Source organism: Salvelinus alpinus, chromosome 1 (assembly GCF_045679555.1).
Source record: "Salvelinus alpinus chromosome 1, SLU_Salpinus.1, whole genome shotgun sequence".
NCBI classification, from domain to species: domain Eukaryota; kingdom Metazoa; phylum Chordata; class Actinopteri; order Salmoniformes; family Salmonidae; genus Salvelinus; species Salvelinus alpinus.
The window spans coordinates 31,701,457-31,719,876 of NC_092086.1; the positions used below are offsets into that span (position 1 = coordinate 31,701,457).

The window sequence follows — 18,420 nt, forward strand, 5'->3', positions numbered from 1 at the left end:
TCTCTGACAATTTTATGGGCTTTCCTCTGACACCGCCTATTATATAGGTCCTGGATGGCAGGAAGCTTGGCCCCAGTGATGTACTGGGCCGTTCGCACTACCCTCTGTAGCGCCTTACGGTCAGATGCCGAGCAGTTGCCATAGCAGGCGGTGATGCAACCGGTCAGGATGCTCTCGATGGTGCAGCTGTAGAACCTTTTGAGGATCTGGGGACCAATGCCAAATCTTTTCAGTCTCCTGAGGGGGAAAAGGTTTTGTCGTGCCCTCGTCACGACTGTCTTGGTATGTTTGGACCATGATAGTTCGTTGGTGATGTGGACACCAAGGAACTTGAAACTCTCGACCTGCTCCACTGCAGCCTCGTCGATGTTAATGGGGGCCTATTCGGCCCGCCTTTTCCTGTAGTCCACGATCAGCTCCTTTGTCTTGCTCACATTGAGGGAGAGGTTGTTGTTGTCCTGGCACCACACTGCCAATATTTTTACCTCCTCCCTATAGGCTGTCTCATCGTTGTCGGTGATCAGGGCTACCACTGTTGTATCGTCAGCAAACTTAATGATGGTGTTGGAGTCGTGTTTAGCCACGCAGTCGTGGGTGAACAGGGAATACAGGAGGGGACTAAGTACACACCCCTGAGGGGCCCCAGTGTTAAGGATCAGCGTGGCAGACGTGTTGTTGCCTACTCTTACCACCTGGGGGTGGCCCGTCAGGAAGTCCAGGATCCTTAGCTTAGTGATGAGCTTCGTGGTCACTATGGCGTTGAACGCTGAGCTGTAGTCAATGAACAGCATTCTCAGATAGGTGTTATTTTCGTCCAGGTGGGAAAGGACAGTGTGGAGTGCGATTGAGATTGCGTCATCTGGGGATCTTTTGGGGCGGTATGTGAATTGGAGTGGGTCTAGGGTGTCCGGGAGGATGCTGTTGATGTGAGCCATGACCAGCCTTTCAAAGCACTTCATGGCTACCGACGTGAGTGCCACGGGGCGGTAATCATTTAGGCAGGTTACCTTCGCTTCCTTGGGCACAGGGACTATGGTGGTCTGCTTGAAACATGTAGGTTTTACAGACTCTGTCAGGGAGAGGTTGAAAATGTCAGTAAAGACACTTGACAGTTGGTCTGCGCATGTTTTTAGTACACGTCCTGGTAATCAGTCTGGCCCAGCGGCTTTGTGAATGTTGACATGTTTAAAGGTTTTGTTCATATCGGCTACTGAGAGCGTTATCACACAGTCATCCAGAACAGCTGGTGCTCTCGTGCATGCTTCAGTGTTGCGTGCCTCGAAGTGAGCATAAAAGCCATTTAGCTCGTCTGGTAGGCTCGTGTCACTGGGCAGCTCACGTCTGGGTTTCCCTTTGTAGTCCGTAATAGTTTTCAAGCCCTGCCATGTCTGACGAGCGTCAGAGCCGGTGTAGTAGCATTCAATCTTAATCCTGTATTGACACTTTGCTTGTTTGATGGTGCGTGTGTGCGTTTGCGTGTGCATGTGCCTTTGTGCAGCTGTGTGTATTTGTGAGTGTGCGTACAAGCATGCTTGCGTGTGTGTTTGCTTGGCTGCACACGGATGTGTATGGCTCTGACCATGTGTCTCTTTCTCTCCTCCAGGTGGGTCCAGGGTTTACAGTGTTCAGGGAGCAGGAACACCATGGCTGCTCTGAGGCTGCCTCTGGAGGGGGACCTCCATGGGGGTGGGACACTCCCCCTCACTCCCTCTCCTCTTCTCCCTCCGTCTCCCCCTCTCACCCAGGGCCTCTACCTCTTCACCAGCGGAGTGCCTGACCAGGAAATTGTATGACACTGTCCTGGCAACAGTTATATCAATTGGTGATGATGACTCATGATGGTGAACATTAGAACGGGTATAGGAAGAGCTGATCTGAAATCAGTTCTTTAGCCACAGAGAGTAACCATATACTGTTACACTGGTCGCACTTCATCCCAACAGGGCACTATAATAGAGACATGCTTCCCTCTGGTGCCCTCTGCTGCTGGAAACGAGTTAATGCACTAGCTAGGTGTCACTGATATACTGTGCCTACATATTCAAATGCCCATGCTTGTTGTCTGGCAGCTGTACGTTTCTATGAACATGTGAATTCATTTTTTATTTAAAAACAACTCTTCTCTCGACAAGTCAAATGAATGACAATCAATCCAGAACAAGTCTCTTGTTGCTCTGTTCCCAGGCAACGGTGTCTTCATATGTGTCAGAGTGCTGCAGTGGCCGGCCTCTACGTCTCCACATCTGTCTGTTGACTGGAGAGGAGACAGAGGCACAGACAGAGGCACAGACGGAGGGTTGCCCTCCACCTCACCATGCCACCAGGGAGGAGACTGCGGGGGCACTGAGGGAACTGGCACAAGCTGGCAACGGACGCTTCCACTGGATCAGTGAGACAGGTATGTGAGAATTCACACACACACAATCTTCATGAAGACTTCAAAAAGTGCTATGGAAAAATAGATTACTCCACTATCAAGTGGCAGCTTGAAGAAATGAGCACCAGTGATGACAGTAGAAGTAGAACACTTACCCACCACAGAGGTGATTACTTCCTGGAGGGGCTACCAGCCAGCTGTGTGAACCCACTTATCCCCCAGCTAATGGCCTATTCAACAGTTACTCCTTCTATACTGTGTGTGTGTGTGTGTGTGTGTGTGTGTGTGTGTGTGTGTGTGTGTGTGTGTGTGTGTGTGTGTGTGTGTGTGTGTGTGTGTGTGTGTGTGTGTGTGTGTGTGTGTGTGTGTGCATGTTGCCTGTATGTCTGTGTGTGTGTATTGAAGCATGTTGCCTGTCTGTCTGTGTGTATGTGATACTGGGTGGAAACCCTGAGCCCTGGTCTGTCCTGTCCTCTCACTGCAGGCATCCTGGAGAGCGATGACATCACTGCTCTGATTGGAGAGATGGAGAGGGCTGCTACTTATTGGCAGAAGGTGAGATTGGAACAGCATGGGGAAGGGAGAGTGCTAAACAGCAGCAACAACAACGGCTTACACACATCTGTCCTAAACTACTCAAAACATTTAGATTCAGATTCTAGTCATATGTATTGACAACATACTGTAAGGTATTCTGTTTACATTATTTTAATGGGGAAAAAATTATTCAACCACTTTAACATTGTAAGACTGGCATTGCAAATCTATCCATTGCTAGTTAAAGGATGACCTGTATCTCTTTGTATTTCTGTGTGTGGCTCCAGAGCGCCATGCTGGTGGACTCCCTGACCCAGAAGTCTGACTGTAGGTGCCCAGGGGAGGATCTCTCTCCTGGGGACAAAGCTCCGGCCCAGTCCCCCCTGGCCTGGAGACGCAGAGACAGACCACTGCCCCCACCGCGACCCACAGCACTCACCCTCGCCAGGCTGGTTAGAGCACACACATACGCACGGATGTACGAACACACACACAAACACACACAATAATATTTTCTCCTCTTTGTCCTCTCTCATTTCAACATCAAACAACACTTTCAACATTTCTTTCTCAACTCTCAACTAACAAACAGAATATCAGATGAAAGATTATTTTAGAAGTGCCTCATCTTGGGCCGAGACAAAGTAGGATGCTAATAAATATGGAGTGGATGTTATAATGTTTTGTGTCGATGCTACATAAGACCGCATGAAGGCATTTATGAAGATTATATAAACATATATAGGGCATTATGATGCTTTATGTCATGCAAATAAAGGTTTTATGAGTGCTTTATACTGCATATCCCCACTCCAAGTAAAGGTTTACATAAGTTTTTATTTTCTGCTGACAGCAAATGAAGGAAGGCCGAACAAACGAGCATTCCTCCTCTCAGAAGGCTCTCGCATGGCGTCCCAGCAGTGCCACATCTGCTATCCCACCGGGTGAGTTAGCATTCTAGCCTGGTTAAACCAGACTGAATCAGTTTTAATGCCGGGCTGGAGGTTTACCAGCGGTATCTAGGTAAACTTCCCCCGTGGGTGACTGACAGTTCAGTGGAGTGAAGGTTGTGTCTCAGGTGAGTGTCAGGCAGGGGCTAGAGCAGGGCCCAGTTCATTAGGCACCAAACAGAAACAAACAGTCTAAAACATGGAATGCCAGACAGAGCAACTGTCACCTTTCTGTACCACAATGAGTGCAGTAAGTACCAGTTCACTGCTGCTCCTGTCCAAACCCCAGTCAAAGTGAGTGCCAGACTAAAAGTTAATAAACTATTAATCAAATGGAGGATGGCTCCAGTTCATCAAAGTCCTTTGCATGAGGAATTAAATCCATGTTGGGTCGGTAAGGAGTTACCCGTATTTCCAACGGGTATGTTGACCTTCACTTTATCATTCTCTCTACAGATTCTTTGTGTCTTCAAGATGCTTTTAAAGATGTGAAGACTAGACTAGGGCTTTGTCCCAGATGGCACCCTTTTCCCTACAGTACCAGTCAAAAGTTTGGACACACCTACTCATTCAAGGGTTTTTCTTTATTTTTACTATTTTCTACATTGTAGAATAATAGTGAAGACATCAAACTATGAAATAACACATATGGAATCATGTAGTAACCAAAAAAGTGTTAAACAAATCAAAATATATTTTATATTTGAGATTCTTCGAAGTAGCCACCCTTTGCCTTGATTCCAGCTTTGCACACTCTTGGCATTCTCTTAACCAGCTTCATGAGGTAGTCACCTGGAATGCATTTCAATTAACAGGTGTGCCTTGTTAAAAGTTAATTTGTGGAATTTCTTTCCTTCTTAATTCTTTGAGTCAATCAGTTGTGTTGTGACAAGGTAGGGGTGGTATACAGAAGATAGCCCTATTTGATAAAAGACCAAGTCCATATTATGGTAAGAACAGCTCAAATAAGCAAAGAGAAATGACAGTCCATCATTACTTTAAGACATGAAGGTCAGTCTAATCAGTCAAAAATTTAAAGAACTTTTAACGTTTTTTCAAGTGCAGTCACAAAAACCATCAAGCACTATGATGAAACTGGCTCTCATGAGGACCGCCACAGGAAAGGAAGACCCAGAGTTACCTCTGCTGCAGTAAGTTCATTAGAGTTAACTGCACCTCAGATTGCAGCCCGAATAAATGCTTCACAGAGTTCAAGTAACAGACACATCTCAAAATCAACTGTTCAGAGAAGACTGCATGAATCAGGCCTTCATGGTCAAATTGCTGCAAAGAAACCTCTACTAAAGGACACCAATAAGAAGAAGAGACTTGCTTGGGCCAAGAAACACGAGCAATGGACGTGGAAATCTGTCCTTTGGTCTGATGAGTCCAAATTTGGGATTTTTTGTTCCAACCGCTGTGTCTTTGTGAGACGCAGAGTAGGTGAACGGATGTTCTCCGCATGTGTGGTTCCCACCGTAAAGCATGGAGAAGGAGGTGTTATGGTGTGGGGGTGCTTTGCTGGTGACACTGTCAGTGATTTATTTAGAATTCAAGGCACACTTAACCAGCATGGCTACCACAGCCTTCTGCAGCGATACGCCATCCCATCTGGTTTGCGCTTAGTGGGACTATCATTTGTTTTTCAACAGGACAATGACCCAAAACACACCTCCAGGATGTGTAAGGGCTACTTGACCAAGAAGGAGAGTGATGGAGTGCTGCATCAGAAGACCTGGCCTCCACAATCACCTGACCTCAACCCAATTGAGATGGTTTGGGATGAGTTGGACCGCAGAGTTAAGGAAATGCAGCCAACAAGTGTTCAACATATGTGGGAACTCCTTCAAGACTGTTGGAAAAGCATTCCTCATGAAGCTGGTTGAGAGAATGCCAAGAGTGTGCAAAGCTGTCATCAAGGCAAAGGGTGGCTACTTTGAAGAATCTAAAAGATATATATAAAACACTTTTTTGGTTACTACATGATTCCATATGTGTTATTTCAAGGCGTTGATGTCTTCACTACTTTTCTACAATGTAGAAAATAGTGAAAATGAATAGGGGTCCAAACATTTGACTGGTACTGTATACAGTGGTGTAAAGTACTTCAGTAAAAATACTTTAAAGTACTACTTAAGTAGTTTTTTGGGTATCTGTACTTTACTATTTATATTTTTGACAACCTTTACTTTTACTTCACTACATTCCTAAATAAAAGAATGTACTTTTTACTCCATACATTTTCCCTGACACCCAAAAGTACTCATTACATTTTGACAGGAAAATGGTCAAATTCACACACTTATCAAGAGAACATCCCTGGTCATCTCTACTGCCTCTGATCTGGCGGACTTACTAAACACAAATGCTTCGTTTGTAAATTATGTCTGACTGTTGGAGTGTGCCCTTGACTTTCCGTAAATAAAAAAGAAAAGAAAATGGTGCTGTCTAGTTTGCTTAACTTTTCTCAATAGGGGGTGCTGTTTACACTTTGAAGATTTTTCGTTCCCAGATTAAACTGCCTCGTACTCAATTCTTGCTCGTACAATATGCATATTATTATTACTATTGGATAGAAAACACTCTCTAGTTTCTAAAACCGTTTGAATTATTTCTCTGAGTGAAACAGAACTCATTCTGCAGCTCACTTCCTGTCAAGAAGTGAGATTTCCGAAATTGAGGTCTCTGTTCCAGGGTCGGTTTATAAATTCCCTTATAAGCTATGGGGCTACATGCACTGCATACGCCTTCCCCTAGATGTCAGTAAGCGGTGAGACTTTGAATGGAGCGGATAGCACCATCTGGGGGAGTATAAAACCTCTTGGAACGGAAGTACCGACCTTTTCGACGAGGCGCCTGACGCAGGAGGGAAACCGGCATGGCGTCTTCAAAAGCTTTCAGTTTAGCAGTTCTTTATCTCCGGCTCTGACTTAATTTGTTTTTTGTCTTAAAAACTTCATAAGGTAGTTAATTTAAACCGACTTATAGCAGTTTATAGCAGTTTATTGCGATTTTCTGGAGTTTCTTTGTCAGGCGTTATCACGAGTTGGGCACCTCTCCGGTACATCGGCGTTAGCAGCTAATTTCTACAGGAGTAGAGGACATCTTTCAACCAAAAGACGATTGTTCTGGACAAAGGACCACTTGCCCAAGATTCTGATGGAAGATCATCCAAAAGTAAGAGCTATTTATGATGTTAATTCGTATATCTGTGGAAAGATGTAAAATTATTAGTTCGCCATTGATTTAGGCATGGTCTCGCTGTAACGCACGCTGAATGTCGAGTAACGTTAATTTAAAAAATCTAACACAGCGGTTGCATTAAGAACTAATGTGTCTTTCATTTGCTATCCAACCTGTATTTTTTAGTCAAGTTTACGATTAGTTATCGATTAAATTAGGTGCCTCTCCAAGATGGCGCCGGCCAGATTGCCTGAAATATTGCTACTAATCACATTGTATAACCACGATTTGTGCTGCTAAATATGCACATTTTCGAACAAAACCTATATGCATTGTGTAATATGATGTTACAGGACTGTCATCTGATGAAGTATATCAAGGTTAGTCAAAAATTATATATCTTTTGCTGGATTGTTACGATCGCTAACCTTTGCTACTGGTAAACGGCTTGTGTTTCCGGCTATTGTGGTAAGCTAATATAATGCTAAATTGTGTTTTCGCTGTAAAACACTTAAAAAATCTGAAATATTGGCTGGATTCACAAGATGTTGGTCTTTCATTTGCTGTACGCTGTGTATTTTTCAGAAATGTTTTATGATGAGTATTTCGGTATTTGACGTTGGTCTCTGTAATTATTCTGGCTGCTTCAGCACTATTTCAGATTGCAGCTGCAATGTAGAACTGTGATTTATACCTGAAATATGCAAATTTTTCTAAAAAAACATATGCTATACAATAAATATGTTATCAGACTGTCATCTGATGAAGTTGTTTCTTGGTTAGTGGCTATATATATCTTTATTTGGTCGAAATTGTGATAGCTACCTATGCAGGAAAAAAATGGTGGGAAAAAAAGTTGTGTCTTTTGCTATCGTGGTTAGCTAATAGATTTACATATTGTGTCTTCCCTGTAAAACATTTTAAAAATCAGAAATGATGGCTGGATTCACAAGATGTGTATCTTTCATCTGGTGTCTTGGACTTGTGATTTAATGATATTTAGATGCTAGTATTTACTTGTGACGCTATGCTAGGCTATGCTAGTCAGCTTTTTTACTGTGGGGGGTGCTCCCGGATCCGGGATTGGGACCAATTAGAAGTTAATATAAGGAATTTTAAATAATTGATACTTTTACTTTTGATACTTAAGTATATTTGAGCAATTACATTTACTTTTGATACTTAAGTATATTTAAAACCAAATACTTTTAGACTTTTACTCAAGTAGTATTTTACTGGGTGTCACGGCTGTCGTAAGAACGGGACCAAGGCGCAGCGGATGTTGAGTTCCACATATTTAATTCAAAGAGAAACTTAAACAAAACAAAACAAAATGTATCAATAAACGAACAACTAAACGTGACTACGTGGTGCACAAACACAAAACAATATCCCACAAACACAGGTGGGAAAAATAGCTACTTAAATATGATCCCCAATTAGAGACAACGATAACCAGCTGCCTCTAATTGGGAATCATACAAAACACCAACATAGAAAATATAAACTAGAACACAACATAGAAATTATGAACTAGAATACCCCCTAGTCACGCCCTGACCTACTACACCATTGAGAAACAAGGGCTCTCTATGGTCAAGGCGTGACACTGGGTGACTTTCACTTTTACTTGAGTAATTTCCTATTAAGGTATCTTTACTTTTACTCAAGTATGACAATTGTGTACTTTTTCCATCACTGACTGTATATCGTGCACTACTTTTGACCAGAGCCCTATGGGCTATATAGGAAATAGGGTGGCATTTGAGACACAGCCTAGCAGTCACTTAGGTCTTGTTTTTCTCAGTAATGAGGTTTCTCTCCTCAGGTACATCACCATCCCGTCAGCCAGAGTTAGGGTTTCTCCCCTGGTACATCACCACCCCGTCAGCCAGAGTTAGGGTTTCTCCCCTCGGTGTACATCATCACCCCGTCAGCCAGGGTTAGGGATTCTCCCCTTGTACATCATCACCCCGTCAGCCAGGGTTAGGGATTCTCCCCTGGTACATCATCACCCCGTTTAGCTAGGGTTAGGGATTCTCCCCTGGTACATCATCACCCTGTCAGCCAGGGTTAGGGATTCTCCCCTGGTACATCATCACCCTGTCAGCCAGGGTTAGGGATTCTCACCTAGTACATCATCACCCCGTCAGCCAGGGTCAGGGTTTCTCCCCTGGTACATCATCACCCCGTCAGCCAGGGTTAGGGATTCTCCCCTGGTACATCACCACCCCGTCAGCCAGGGTTAGGGATTCTCCCCTGGTACATCATCACCCTGTCAGCCAGGGTCAGGGTTTCTCCCCTCAGGTACATCACCACCCTGTCAGCCAGGGTTAGGGATTCTCCCCTTGTACATCATCACCCCGTCAGCCAGGGTTAGGGATTCTCCCCTGGTACATCATCACCCCGTTTAGCTAGGGTTAGGGATTCTCCCCTGGTACATCATCACCCTGTCAGCCAGGGTTAGGGATTCTCCCCTGGTACATCATCACCCTGTCAGCCAGGGTCAGGGTTTCTCCCCTCAGGTACATCATCACCCTGTCAGCCAGGGTCAGGGTTTCTCCCCTCAGGTACATCACCACCCTGTCAGCCAGGGTCAGGGTTTCTCCCCTGGTACATCACCACCCCGTCAGCCAGGGTTAGGGATTCTCCCCTGGTACATCATCACCCTGTCAGCCAGGGTCAGGGTTTCTCCCCTCAGGTACATCATCACCCTGTCAGCCAGGGTCAGGGTTTCTCCCCTCAGGTACATCATCACCCTGTCAGCCAGGGTCAGGGTTTCTCCCCTCAGGTACATCACCACCCCGTCAGCCAGGGTCAGGGTTTCTCCCCTGGTACATCACCACCCCGTCAGCCAGGGTCAGGGTTTCTCCCCTGGTACATCATCACCCCGTCAGCCAGGGTTAGAGTTTCTCCCCTCAGGTACATCACCACCCTGTCAGCCAGGGTTAGGGATTCTCCCCTGGTACATCATCACCCCGTCAGCCAGGGTCAGGGTTTCTCCCCTGGTACATCATCACCCCGTCAGCCAGGGTCAGGGTTTCTCCCCTCAGGTACATCATCACCCCGTCAGCCAGGGTCAGGGTTTCTCCCCTCAGGTACATCATCACCCCGTCAGCCAGGGTTAGGGTTTCTCCCCTCAGGTACATCATCACCCTGTCAGCCAGGGTCAGGGTTTCTCCCCTCAGGTACATCACCACCCTGTCAGCCAGGGTCAGGGTTTCTCCCCTCAGTGTACTGAATGAAGGATGACTCAGCTCTATTTTTGTCCTCTACTAAAACGTTACCCGTCTACCTCAGACTAGCTTTCTTGTTGTTATTGTTGTTGTTGTTTTATTATTTTTGTTTTCCCAGGGATACACTCATGAGATGAATCGTTGTGTTTTGATAATACAAAACTGCAGATGTTTGTATACAAAGGATGAGGTCTTTTTTCAAGTTTAAATAATTGTATGATGTAAAATTGATATAGCCTTTTATTAGTTAGCTTGTTTGTTTGTTGTTTCTCCTTCAGTACAGCCCATGACTGGTTGGGGTCCAGTAGAGACTAAAGCCAAGCAGAGGAAGCCTTCTCAGGTCTCCCAGTCTGTGTTCTACCTGGAAGATGGTAACTTGGGTAAGAGAGAGTGTGTGTGTGTGTGTGTGTGTGTGTGTGTGTGTGTGTGTGTGTGTGTGTGTGTGTGTGTGTGTGTGTGTGTGTGTGTGTGTGTGTGTGTGTGTGTGTGTGTGTGTGCACGTGTGTGTGTGTGCACGTGTGCGTGCTCATGTGTGCGTATTGACTTTTTGGGTTGTGATTGTATTTTCCCTATTGTCTTGACCTAGGTGTGGTGTTCAAGTCTTACCCCAAACCTAAAAGTGTCCGAAAGTCCATCCCCTTAGTGACTCTGCCAAAGCAGGAAGAGATCTGCTCGACCAATCGGGTGCAGTATGAGAAATGCATGCCAATCATCAAGTCAACCAATCAGATTGATATATTCATCTAACATCAGCCGCCTTATTTAAATGCTCTTATTATAAGTCGGTCTGATAAGGCAATGTGCTAAAAATGTGTGTGTGTGTGGGGAGGGGCCAATATGCATTTTTTTCTCATATGTCTCTTGGCCCTGACCTGTAGTGGCTGAAGAGGTTCAGTATTAAGAGGCAGAAGCTTGACATCTATAAGCTGGTGTCTGGACCTGACTGTACTCATCATAAGAAGCTGGTCCCCTCGGTCCTCAAGAGAGTGTCTGCCAAATACAGCTCCATCTTCCCCAGTGTCCACATCAACGTGAGTCAGAGGAGAATGGCTTCAATAACATCTTTTGGCATAAATACAAATTAAAATGCTAGCAACTAAGTTCAAGTACGAGTACAAATGTCCAATGCGGCCAAATGGTGAAAAAATAATTACATTTGATTTTAAATAATAATAATATCAGGTTATCCAACCAGCTATCTATCCACTCCCATGCTGGTCTGAGCCTCCTGTCTCTGTCTGTGGTTGTTGTTTCAGGGGATGGTGAAGCACCTGCAGCTGACTCCAGGAGAGTTAAAACAGTACCTTACTCAGACTGAGAGACTCCTGCTGCGCTACATACAGAGGCTGCAATGGCTGCTCTCTGGTATGCCTCTCTCTCGCTCTATGTCTCTGTCACTGTCTCTGTATCTTGTCTGAAGACCTCTGTTCTAGTCATTCTAATTATATGGTACCAAAGTACTGAAATATCTATGAATGCCCGATTGAAGGTTGAAGAAACCATAGTGTCTGTCTCCTTCCGCTCACTTCCTCCCCAGGTAGCAGGCGTGTGTTTGGGACAGTGCTGGAGAGGGAGGTGTGTGTGCTGCTGGATGTGTCCGGCTCCATGGCTCCCTGCCTGGGGGAGCTGAAGACCAAGCTGGCCTCTCTCATCTGGGAACAGCTGCATCACAACACAGTCAGGTAAACTAAACCTAAAAAGCTTTGCTTACCCCTGGACACTTCCACTGTTGACTATCCCAGAAAAATAATGAAAAAGGAACTCTGTGTTGGCCTAGACAAACAGGCTCACGTTTCTCTTTCTATCCATCTGTCTGTTTCATAGAGGAAAATTACAGGCAATTGTAACAGTAGAAATTTAAATAACATCTTATTCTAGTTCTGTGGTTGTTACTACTGTAACTTAAGTTCATTATGTTCATATAACCATCTCACCCCTGCTACACTCACACCCATTGGTTATTGTCATATCTAACCCCAGACCCCTTCTCTGACTGTGTCCCAGGTTCTCTCTGCTGGCGTTCTCTGAGGGAGTGAAGGTGTGGCGTCCGGCACTGCAGGAGCCTACAGAGGAGGCATGCCGCGACGCGGTGCAGTGGGCATATCAGCTCAACACCCATGGGGGAACCAACACTCTGGAGGCCCTGCAGGTGACGGGTTTAACCTCACTAGGGTATGTGGGACGCGTCCCACCTCGTCAACAGCCAGTGAAACTGCAGGGCGCCAAATTGAAAACAACAGAAATCCCACAATTAAAATTCCTCAATCATACAAGTATTTTACACCATTTTAAAGATACACTTGTTGTAAATCCAGCCACAGTGTCCGATTTTCAAAAAGGCTTTACGACGAAAGCACACCAAACGATTATGTTAGGTCAGTGCCAAGTCACAGAAAAACACAGCCATTTTTCCAGCCAAAGAGAGGAGTCACAAAAAGCAGAAATAGAGATAAAATTAATCACTAACCTTTGATGATCTTCATCAGATAACACTCATAGGACTTCATGTTACACAATACATGTATGTTTTGTTCGGTAAAGTTCATATTTATATCCAAACATCTGAGTTTACATTGGCGCGTTATGTTCAGTAGTTCCAAAACATCCGGTGATTTTGCAGAGAGCCACATCAATTTACAGAAATACTCATAATAAACATTGCTAAAAGATACAACTGTTATGCATGGAATTTTAGATCCACTTCTCCTTAATGAAACCGCTGTCAGATTTTTAAAAAACTTTACGGAAAAAGCACACCATGCAATAATCTGAGTACAGCGCTCAGAGACCAAAACAACCCAAACAGATATCCGCCATGTTGTGTAGTCAACAGAAGTCAGAAATAGCATTATAAATATTCACTTACCTTTGATGATCTTCATCAGAATGCACTCCCAGGAATCCCAGTTACACAATAAATGTTTGTTTTGTTCGATAATGTCCATCATTTATGTCCAAATACCTCCTTTTTGTTTGCGCGTTTAGCCCAGTAATCAAAATTCATGAGGCGCGATCACTAGGTGTAGACAAAGTCAAAAAGTTCCGTTACAGTCCGTAGAAACATGTCAAACGATGTATAGAATCAATCTTTAGGATGTTTTTAACATAAATCTTCAATAATGTTCCAACCGGAGAATTGTCTGCAGAATTGCAATGGAACGCAAGCTAACTATCACGTGAACGTGCGTGGTCAGCTCATGCCTCTGTAACAGTATAACTTTAGTACGTCCCCTCGCCCCGACATGGGCGCGAACCAGGGACCCTCTGCACACATCAACAACGGTCGCCCACGAAGCATCGTTACCCATCGCTCCACAAAGGCCGCGGCCCTTGCAGAGCAAGGGGCAACACTACTAATAGGTTTCAGAGCAAGTGACGTAACTGATTGAAACGCTACTAGCGCGTACCCGCTAACTAGCTAGCCATTTCACATCCGTTACACTCACCCCCCTTTCAACCTCCTCCTTTTACGCAGCAACCAGTGATCCGGGTCAACAGCATCAATGTAACAGTATAACTTTAGTACGTCCCCTCGCCCCGACACGGGCGCGAACCAGGGACCCTCTGCACACATCAACAACGGTCGCCCACGAAGCATCGTTACCCATCGCTCCACAAAGGCCGCGGCCCTTGCAGAGCAAGGGGCAACACTACTAATAGGTTTCAGAGCAAGTGACGTAACTGATTGAAACGCTACTAGCGCGTACCCGCTAACTAGCTAGCCATTTCACATCCGTTACACCTCTCTGGCAGACCTCTGACTCAATCCCCTCTCATTCGCCCCCACTTCACAGTAGAAGCCTCAAACAAGGTTCTAAAGACTGTTGGCATCTAGTGGGAGCCTTGGGAAGTGCAATATGACCCATAGACACTGTGCATTCGATAGGCAATGAGTTGAAAAACTACAAACCTCAGATTTCCCACTTCCTGGTTGGATTTTTTCTCAGGTTTTTGCCTGCCATATTAGTTCTGTTATACTCACAGACATCATTCAAACAGTTTTAGAAACTTCAGAGTGTTTTCTATCCAAATCTACTAATTATATGCATATTCTAGCTTTTATGGCTGAGTAGCAGGCAGTTTAATTTGGGCATGCTTTTCATCCAAAATTCCCAATGCTGCCCCCTACCCTAGTGAAGTTAAGTAATAACTGTCATGTTATAACCTCCATATGTATGTTGCCCAGACTGGCTGAGGGTTTGATGATAGTGTGGGCCTGTACCTGCTGTTCTTGGTACATGGCATATGTCATGTTAACCAATTATGTTTATATATGTCATGTTATAACCTCTGTTTGTATGCTCCTTGTCATGTTATAACCTCTGTATGTATACTCCTCAGACTGGCTGTAGGTTTGGGGACAGTGTGGGCCTGTACCTGCTGAGTGATGGGAAGCCAGATTCCAGCTGCAGCCTGGTGCTGAAAGAGACGGAGAGACTGACCACAGGGAACCACATTACTATTCACACTGTCTCATTCAACTGCACAGACAGGTCTGACTATATGATTGATGGATTTGTACATTGATTGATTTGTACATTTAATCTATTACACGATGACGCTCACTATGACCCTCTATTACACTTCTGACAGCTCAGCCAATGACTTTCTGAAGAAACTGGCCCACCAAACTGGGGGTCGGTACCACCGTTGTCATGACAATGTGGATGCACTCAGTGGGCTGTTGGAATTGGGCCTTAGGGATGGAGATGTGAGTAGACACACACGCACACACAAACACACGTACGCATGTATACACACCTGAGCGTCATAGCCTGTGTGCTATTAGTCAAACACTGAACCAGCTTTCCCTGTCTCATACCACTCAGGGGTACGAAGGATGAGTACACAGTAGAGACAGATATTCAAGTTTGAGGGACCTATTGTGAACTGATTCCAACAGGAACCTACCCTGCCGGCCCTTGAGGGAGATGATTTGAGGAGACTGGCTCAGGAAATTGACAAACTGAGACATTTCCGGAAGCAGGCACAGGTCTTCAGGTTTGTCTTACAGTGAGCAAATGGGTTAAATTTAGCATAAAAACTGTTGTCCATGACTGACCTTGACCTGTTTTTGACAGGGAAATCATTTTGGAAAAGAAGAATCCAGAGGAAACAACAAGAATCAACCAAACAGACTAGATTACTGTAAACCCAAGAATTTGACTTCAATGATTTTATATACACATTTGTAATTCAGATTTTCAGTGACTAAATATATGAAGAAAGTAGTTGTTAAGAGATTAAAACTGGTGTGCATGAATTTTGTCGGATTAACCATATACTGTACACAGTTCTATTTGACCTAATTTGGGTGTGCAGTATGCTTTGTTCAGATTGACAAACCTCTGCTTTTCTTAATTTAAAACTAGAATGCTTAGTTGCTACATTATTTTTTTACTTATAAATTATTTCTATATGTACCCATTGATTCTTGAAGAATATAATTTATAAATGCCTCATGAGCTTACTTCAACTGTCATACCCATCAGAAAGCTTGTTTTACTCCAATGTTTGTAAAAAAAAAAAAACACTATATAGCCTGAAGAGGCAGGGCTGACCACTTTGGTATTGTTTCTCTAAAAACAGCTAATAACCTTATTGTGTTATATTGTTTCTATGTACCAATGAACATATCGGCATGAATAAAACAAATGATTCCATGATGTCTGTTATAAATAATATGAGCATGTCTAATATGAACATGTCTAATATGAACATGTCTAAAATGAACATTCCTAGTATGAACATGTCTAATATGAGCATGTCTAAAATGAACATGTCTAAAATGAACATGCCTAATATGAACATGCCTAATATGAACATGCCTAATATGAACATGTCTAATATAAACATGTCTAATATGAACATGTCTAATATGAACATGTCTAATATGAACATGTCTAATATGAACATGTCTAATATGAACATGTCTAATATGAACATTCCTAGTATGAACATGTCTAATATGAACATGTCTAATATGAACATGTCTAGTATGAACATGTCTAATATGAACATGTCTAATATGAACATGTCTAATATGAACATGTCTAATATGAACATGCCTAATATGAACATGTCTAATATAAACATGTCTAATATGAACATGTCTAATATGAACATGTCTAATATGAACATGTCTAGTATGAACATGTCTAATATGAACATGTCTAATATGAACATGTCTAATATGAACATGCCTAATATGAACATGTCTAATATGAACATGTCTAGTATGAACATGTCTAGTATGAACATGTCTAATATGAACATGTCTAATATGAACATGTCTAATATGAGCATGTCTAATATGAACATGTCTAATATGAACATTCCTAGTATGAACATGTCTAATATGAGCATGTCTAAAATGAACATGTCTAATATGAGCATGTCTAATATGAACATGTCTAATATGAACATGTCTAATATGAACATGTCTAATATGAACATGTCTAGTATGAACATGTCTAGTATGAACATGTCTAATATGAACATGTCTAAAATGAACATGTCTAATATGAACATGCCTAATATGAACATGTCTAATATGAACATGTCTAATATGAACATGTCTAGTATGAACATGTCTAATATGAACATGCCTAATATGAACATGTCTAATATAAACATGCCTAATATGAACATGTCTAATATAAACATGTCTAATATGAACATGTCTAATATGAACATGTCTAGTATGAACATGTCTAATATGAACATGTCTAATATGAACATGTCTAGTATGAACATGTCTAATATGAGCATGTCTAATATGAACATGTCTAATATGAGCATGTCTAACATGAACATGTCTAATATGAACATGTCTAATATGAACATGTCTAGTATGAACATGTCTAATATGAGCATGTCTAATATGAACATGTCTAATATGAACATGTCTAATATGAACATGTCTAATATGAACATGCCTAATATGAACATGTCTAATATAAACATGTCTAATATGAACATGTCTAATATGAACATGTCTAGTATGAACATGTCTAATATGAACATGTCTAATATGAACATGTCTAATATGAACATGTCTAATATGAACATGTCTAATATGAACATGTCTAATATGAACATGTCTAATATGAACATGTCTAATATGAACATGTCTACATCTTTATTAGGTGTAATGAAGGTAATAAACACATAGAAGCACAAACAAACTGCAATAATATCAGACACCATCAGACACCTACTTACAGCACTGAAAACCCAATCATCCCACATTTCATCAGGATCTTTTGACAAGTCAACACAGCTTCATACTGTTCACTTCCCAAGCACTGGGTTGACACACATGACACATTACAATGAAAGAATGAGGGTTGGGAAAGCTTTCCCAGTAAATATGACATTTTAAGGGGTAATGTGCAGTTGCTACATCCATTTTGGACTTATAAATTAATGATATGTACCCCATTGATTCTTGAAGAATATAACTTAGAAATGTCCAATGAGCTTAGTTCAACTGTCATACCCCATCAGAACCCAAAATATAAGCTTATTTTACCACAGTGTTTGTAAACAAAGTAAATGTAAACAAACACTATACAGCCTCAAAACATAATCAAACTATAATGTTGACATCATGAATAGCCAGTCCTGAATTTGAGAGTGGTTACATTTCTCCAGTCCTGACCCTCAGCTTTTTACCAAAACATGAGCGGGAAAGTATTTGGTATTGTTTCTACCGCTGATTGCCTGATTGCCGCTTTAAGGTGTTACCGTTTCATCAAGAAGCAAGCAGCTGAGCCAGCACTTGCAGAAGGATGCTGGGGAGTTGGGTGGGCGTCAGAGAGATTTGAGGAGAAGGGTTGACGCTTGAGAAGTGCAGGGTTGAGACAGGACTAGGGGAGGGGCGAGGTTTGTGAAGGAATGACAAATAGGTATTCTGTACATTTGCTGATTTTGTACCTGTGAAACATGATCTTAGTCAGAGCGTGCGCGTTTCATCCAGACCCTACGGTAACGCGTCTCAGGTGAAGCCACAAGTGATTGTCAGGCAAAGGTTGTCAGCGTAGACTGCAGGGACCTGCGAGAGGGGTGTCAAAATATAAAAAGGGGGATCTTTTAATGATATGTATTCAATGGACATAAGCAGATATATGACATT

General features: G+C 43.0%; 1 protein-coding gene across 1 annotated transcript in view; it reads left to right on the forward strand.

The window, feature by feature from the left end:
* The window catches only part of vwa3a (von Willebrand factor A domain containing 3A), a 38,892-nt gene extending 22,946 nt beyond the window's left edge, over nucleotides 1–15,946 (forward strand). Inside the window, exons 18-32 of the mRNA XM_071396718.1 lie at nucleotides 1,604–1,787; nucleotides 2,185–2,398; nucleotides 2,862–2,932; nucleotides 3,202–3,366; nucleotides 3,768–3,858; nucleotides 10,562–10,663; nucleotides 10,870–10,967; nucleotides 11,162–11,314; nucleotides 11,540–11,648; nucleotides 11,821–11,965; nucleotides 12,288–12,432; nucleotides 14,625–14,776; nucleotides 14,877–14,994; nucleotides 15,187–15,284; nucleotides 15,365–15,946. Of these exons, the coding sequence (XP_071252819.1) occupies nucleotides 1,604–1,787; nucleotides 2,185–2,398; nucleotides 2,862–2,932; nucleotides 3,202–3,366; nucleotides 3,768–3,858; nucleotides 10,562–10,663; nucleotides 10,870–10,967; nucleotides 11,162–11,314; nucleotides 11,540–11,648; nucleotides 11,821–11,965; nucleotides 12,288–12,432; nucleotides 14,625–14,776; nucleotides 14,877–14,994; nucleotides 15,187–15,284; nucleotides 15,365–15,425 (1,906 nt within the window). The 3' untranslated portion in view covers nucleotides 15,426–15,946. The remainder of the gene's footprint in view (nucleotides 1–1,603; nucleotides 1,788–2,184; nucleotides 2,399–2,861; nucleotides 2,933–3,201; nucleotides 3,367–3,767; nucleotides 3,859–10,561; nucleotides 10,664–10,869; nucleotides 10,968–11,161; nucleotides 11,315–11,539; nucleotides 11,649–11,820; nucleotides 11,966–12,287; nucleotides 12,433–14,624; nucleotides 14,777–14,876; nucleotides 14,995–15,186; nucleotides 15,285–15,364) is intronic.
* The last annotated feature ends 2,474 nt before the right edge of the window (nucleotides 15,947–18,420 follow it).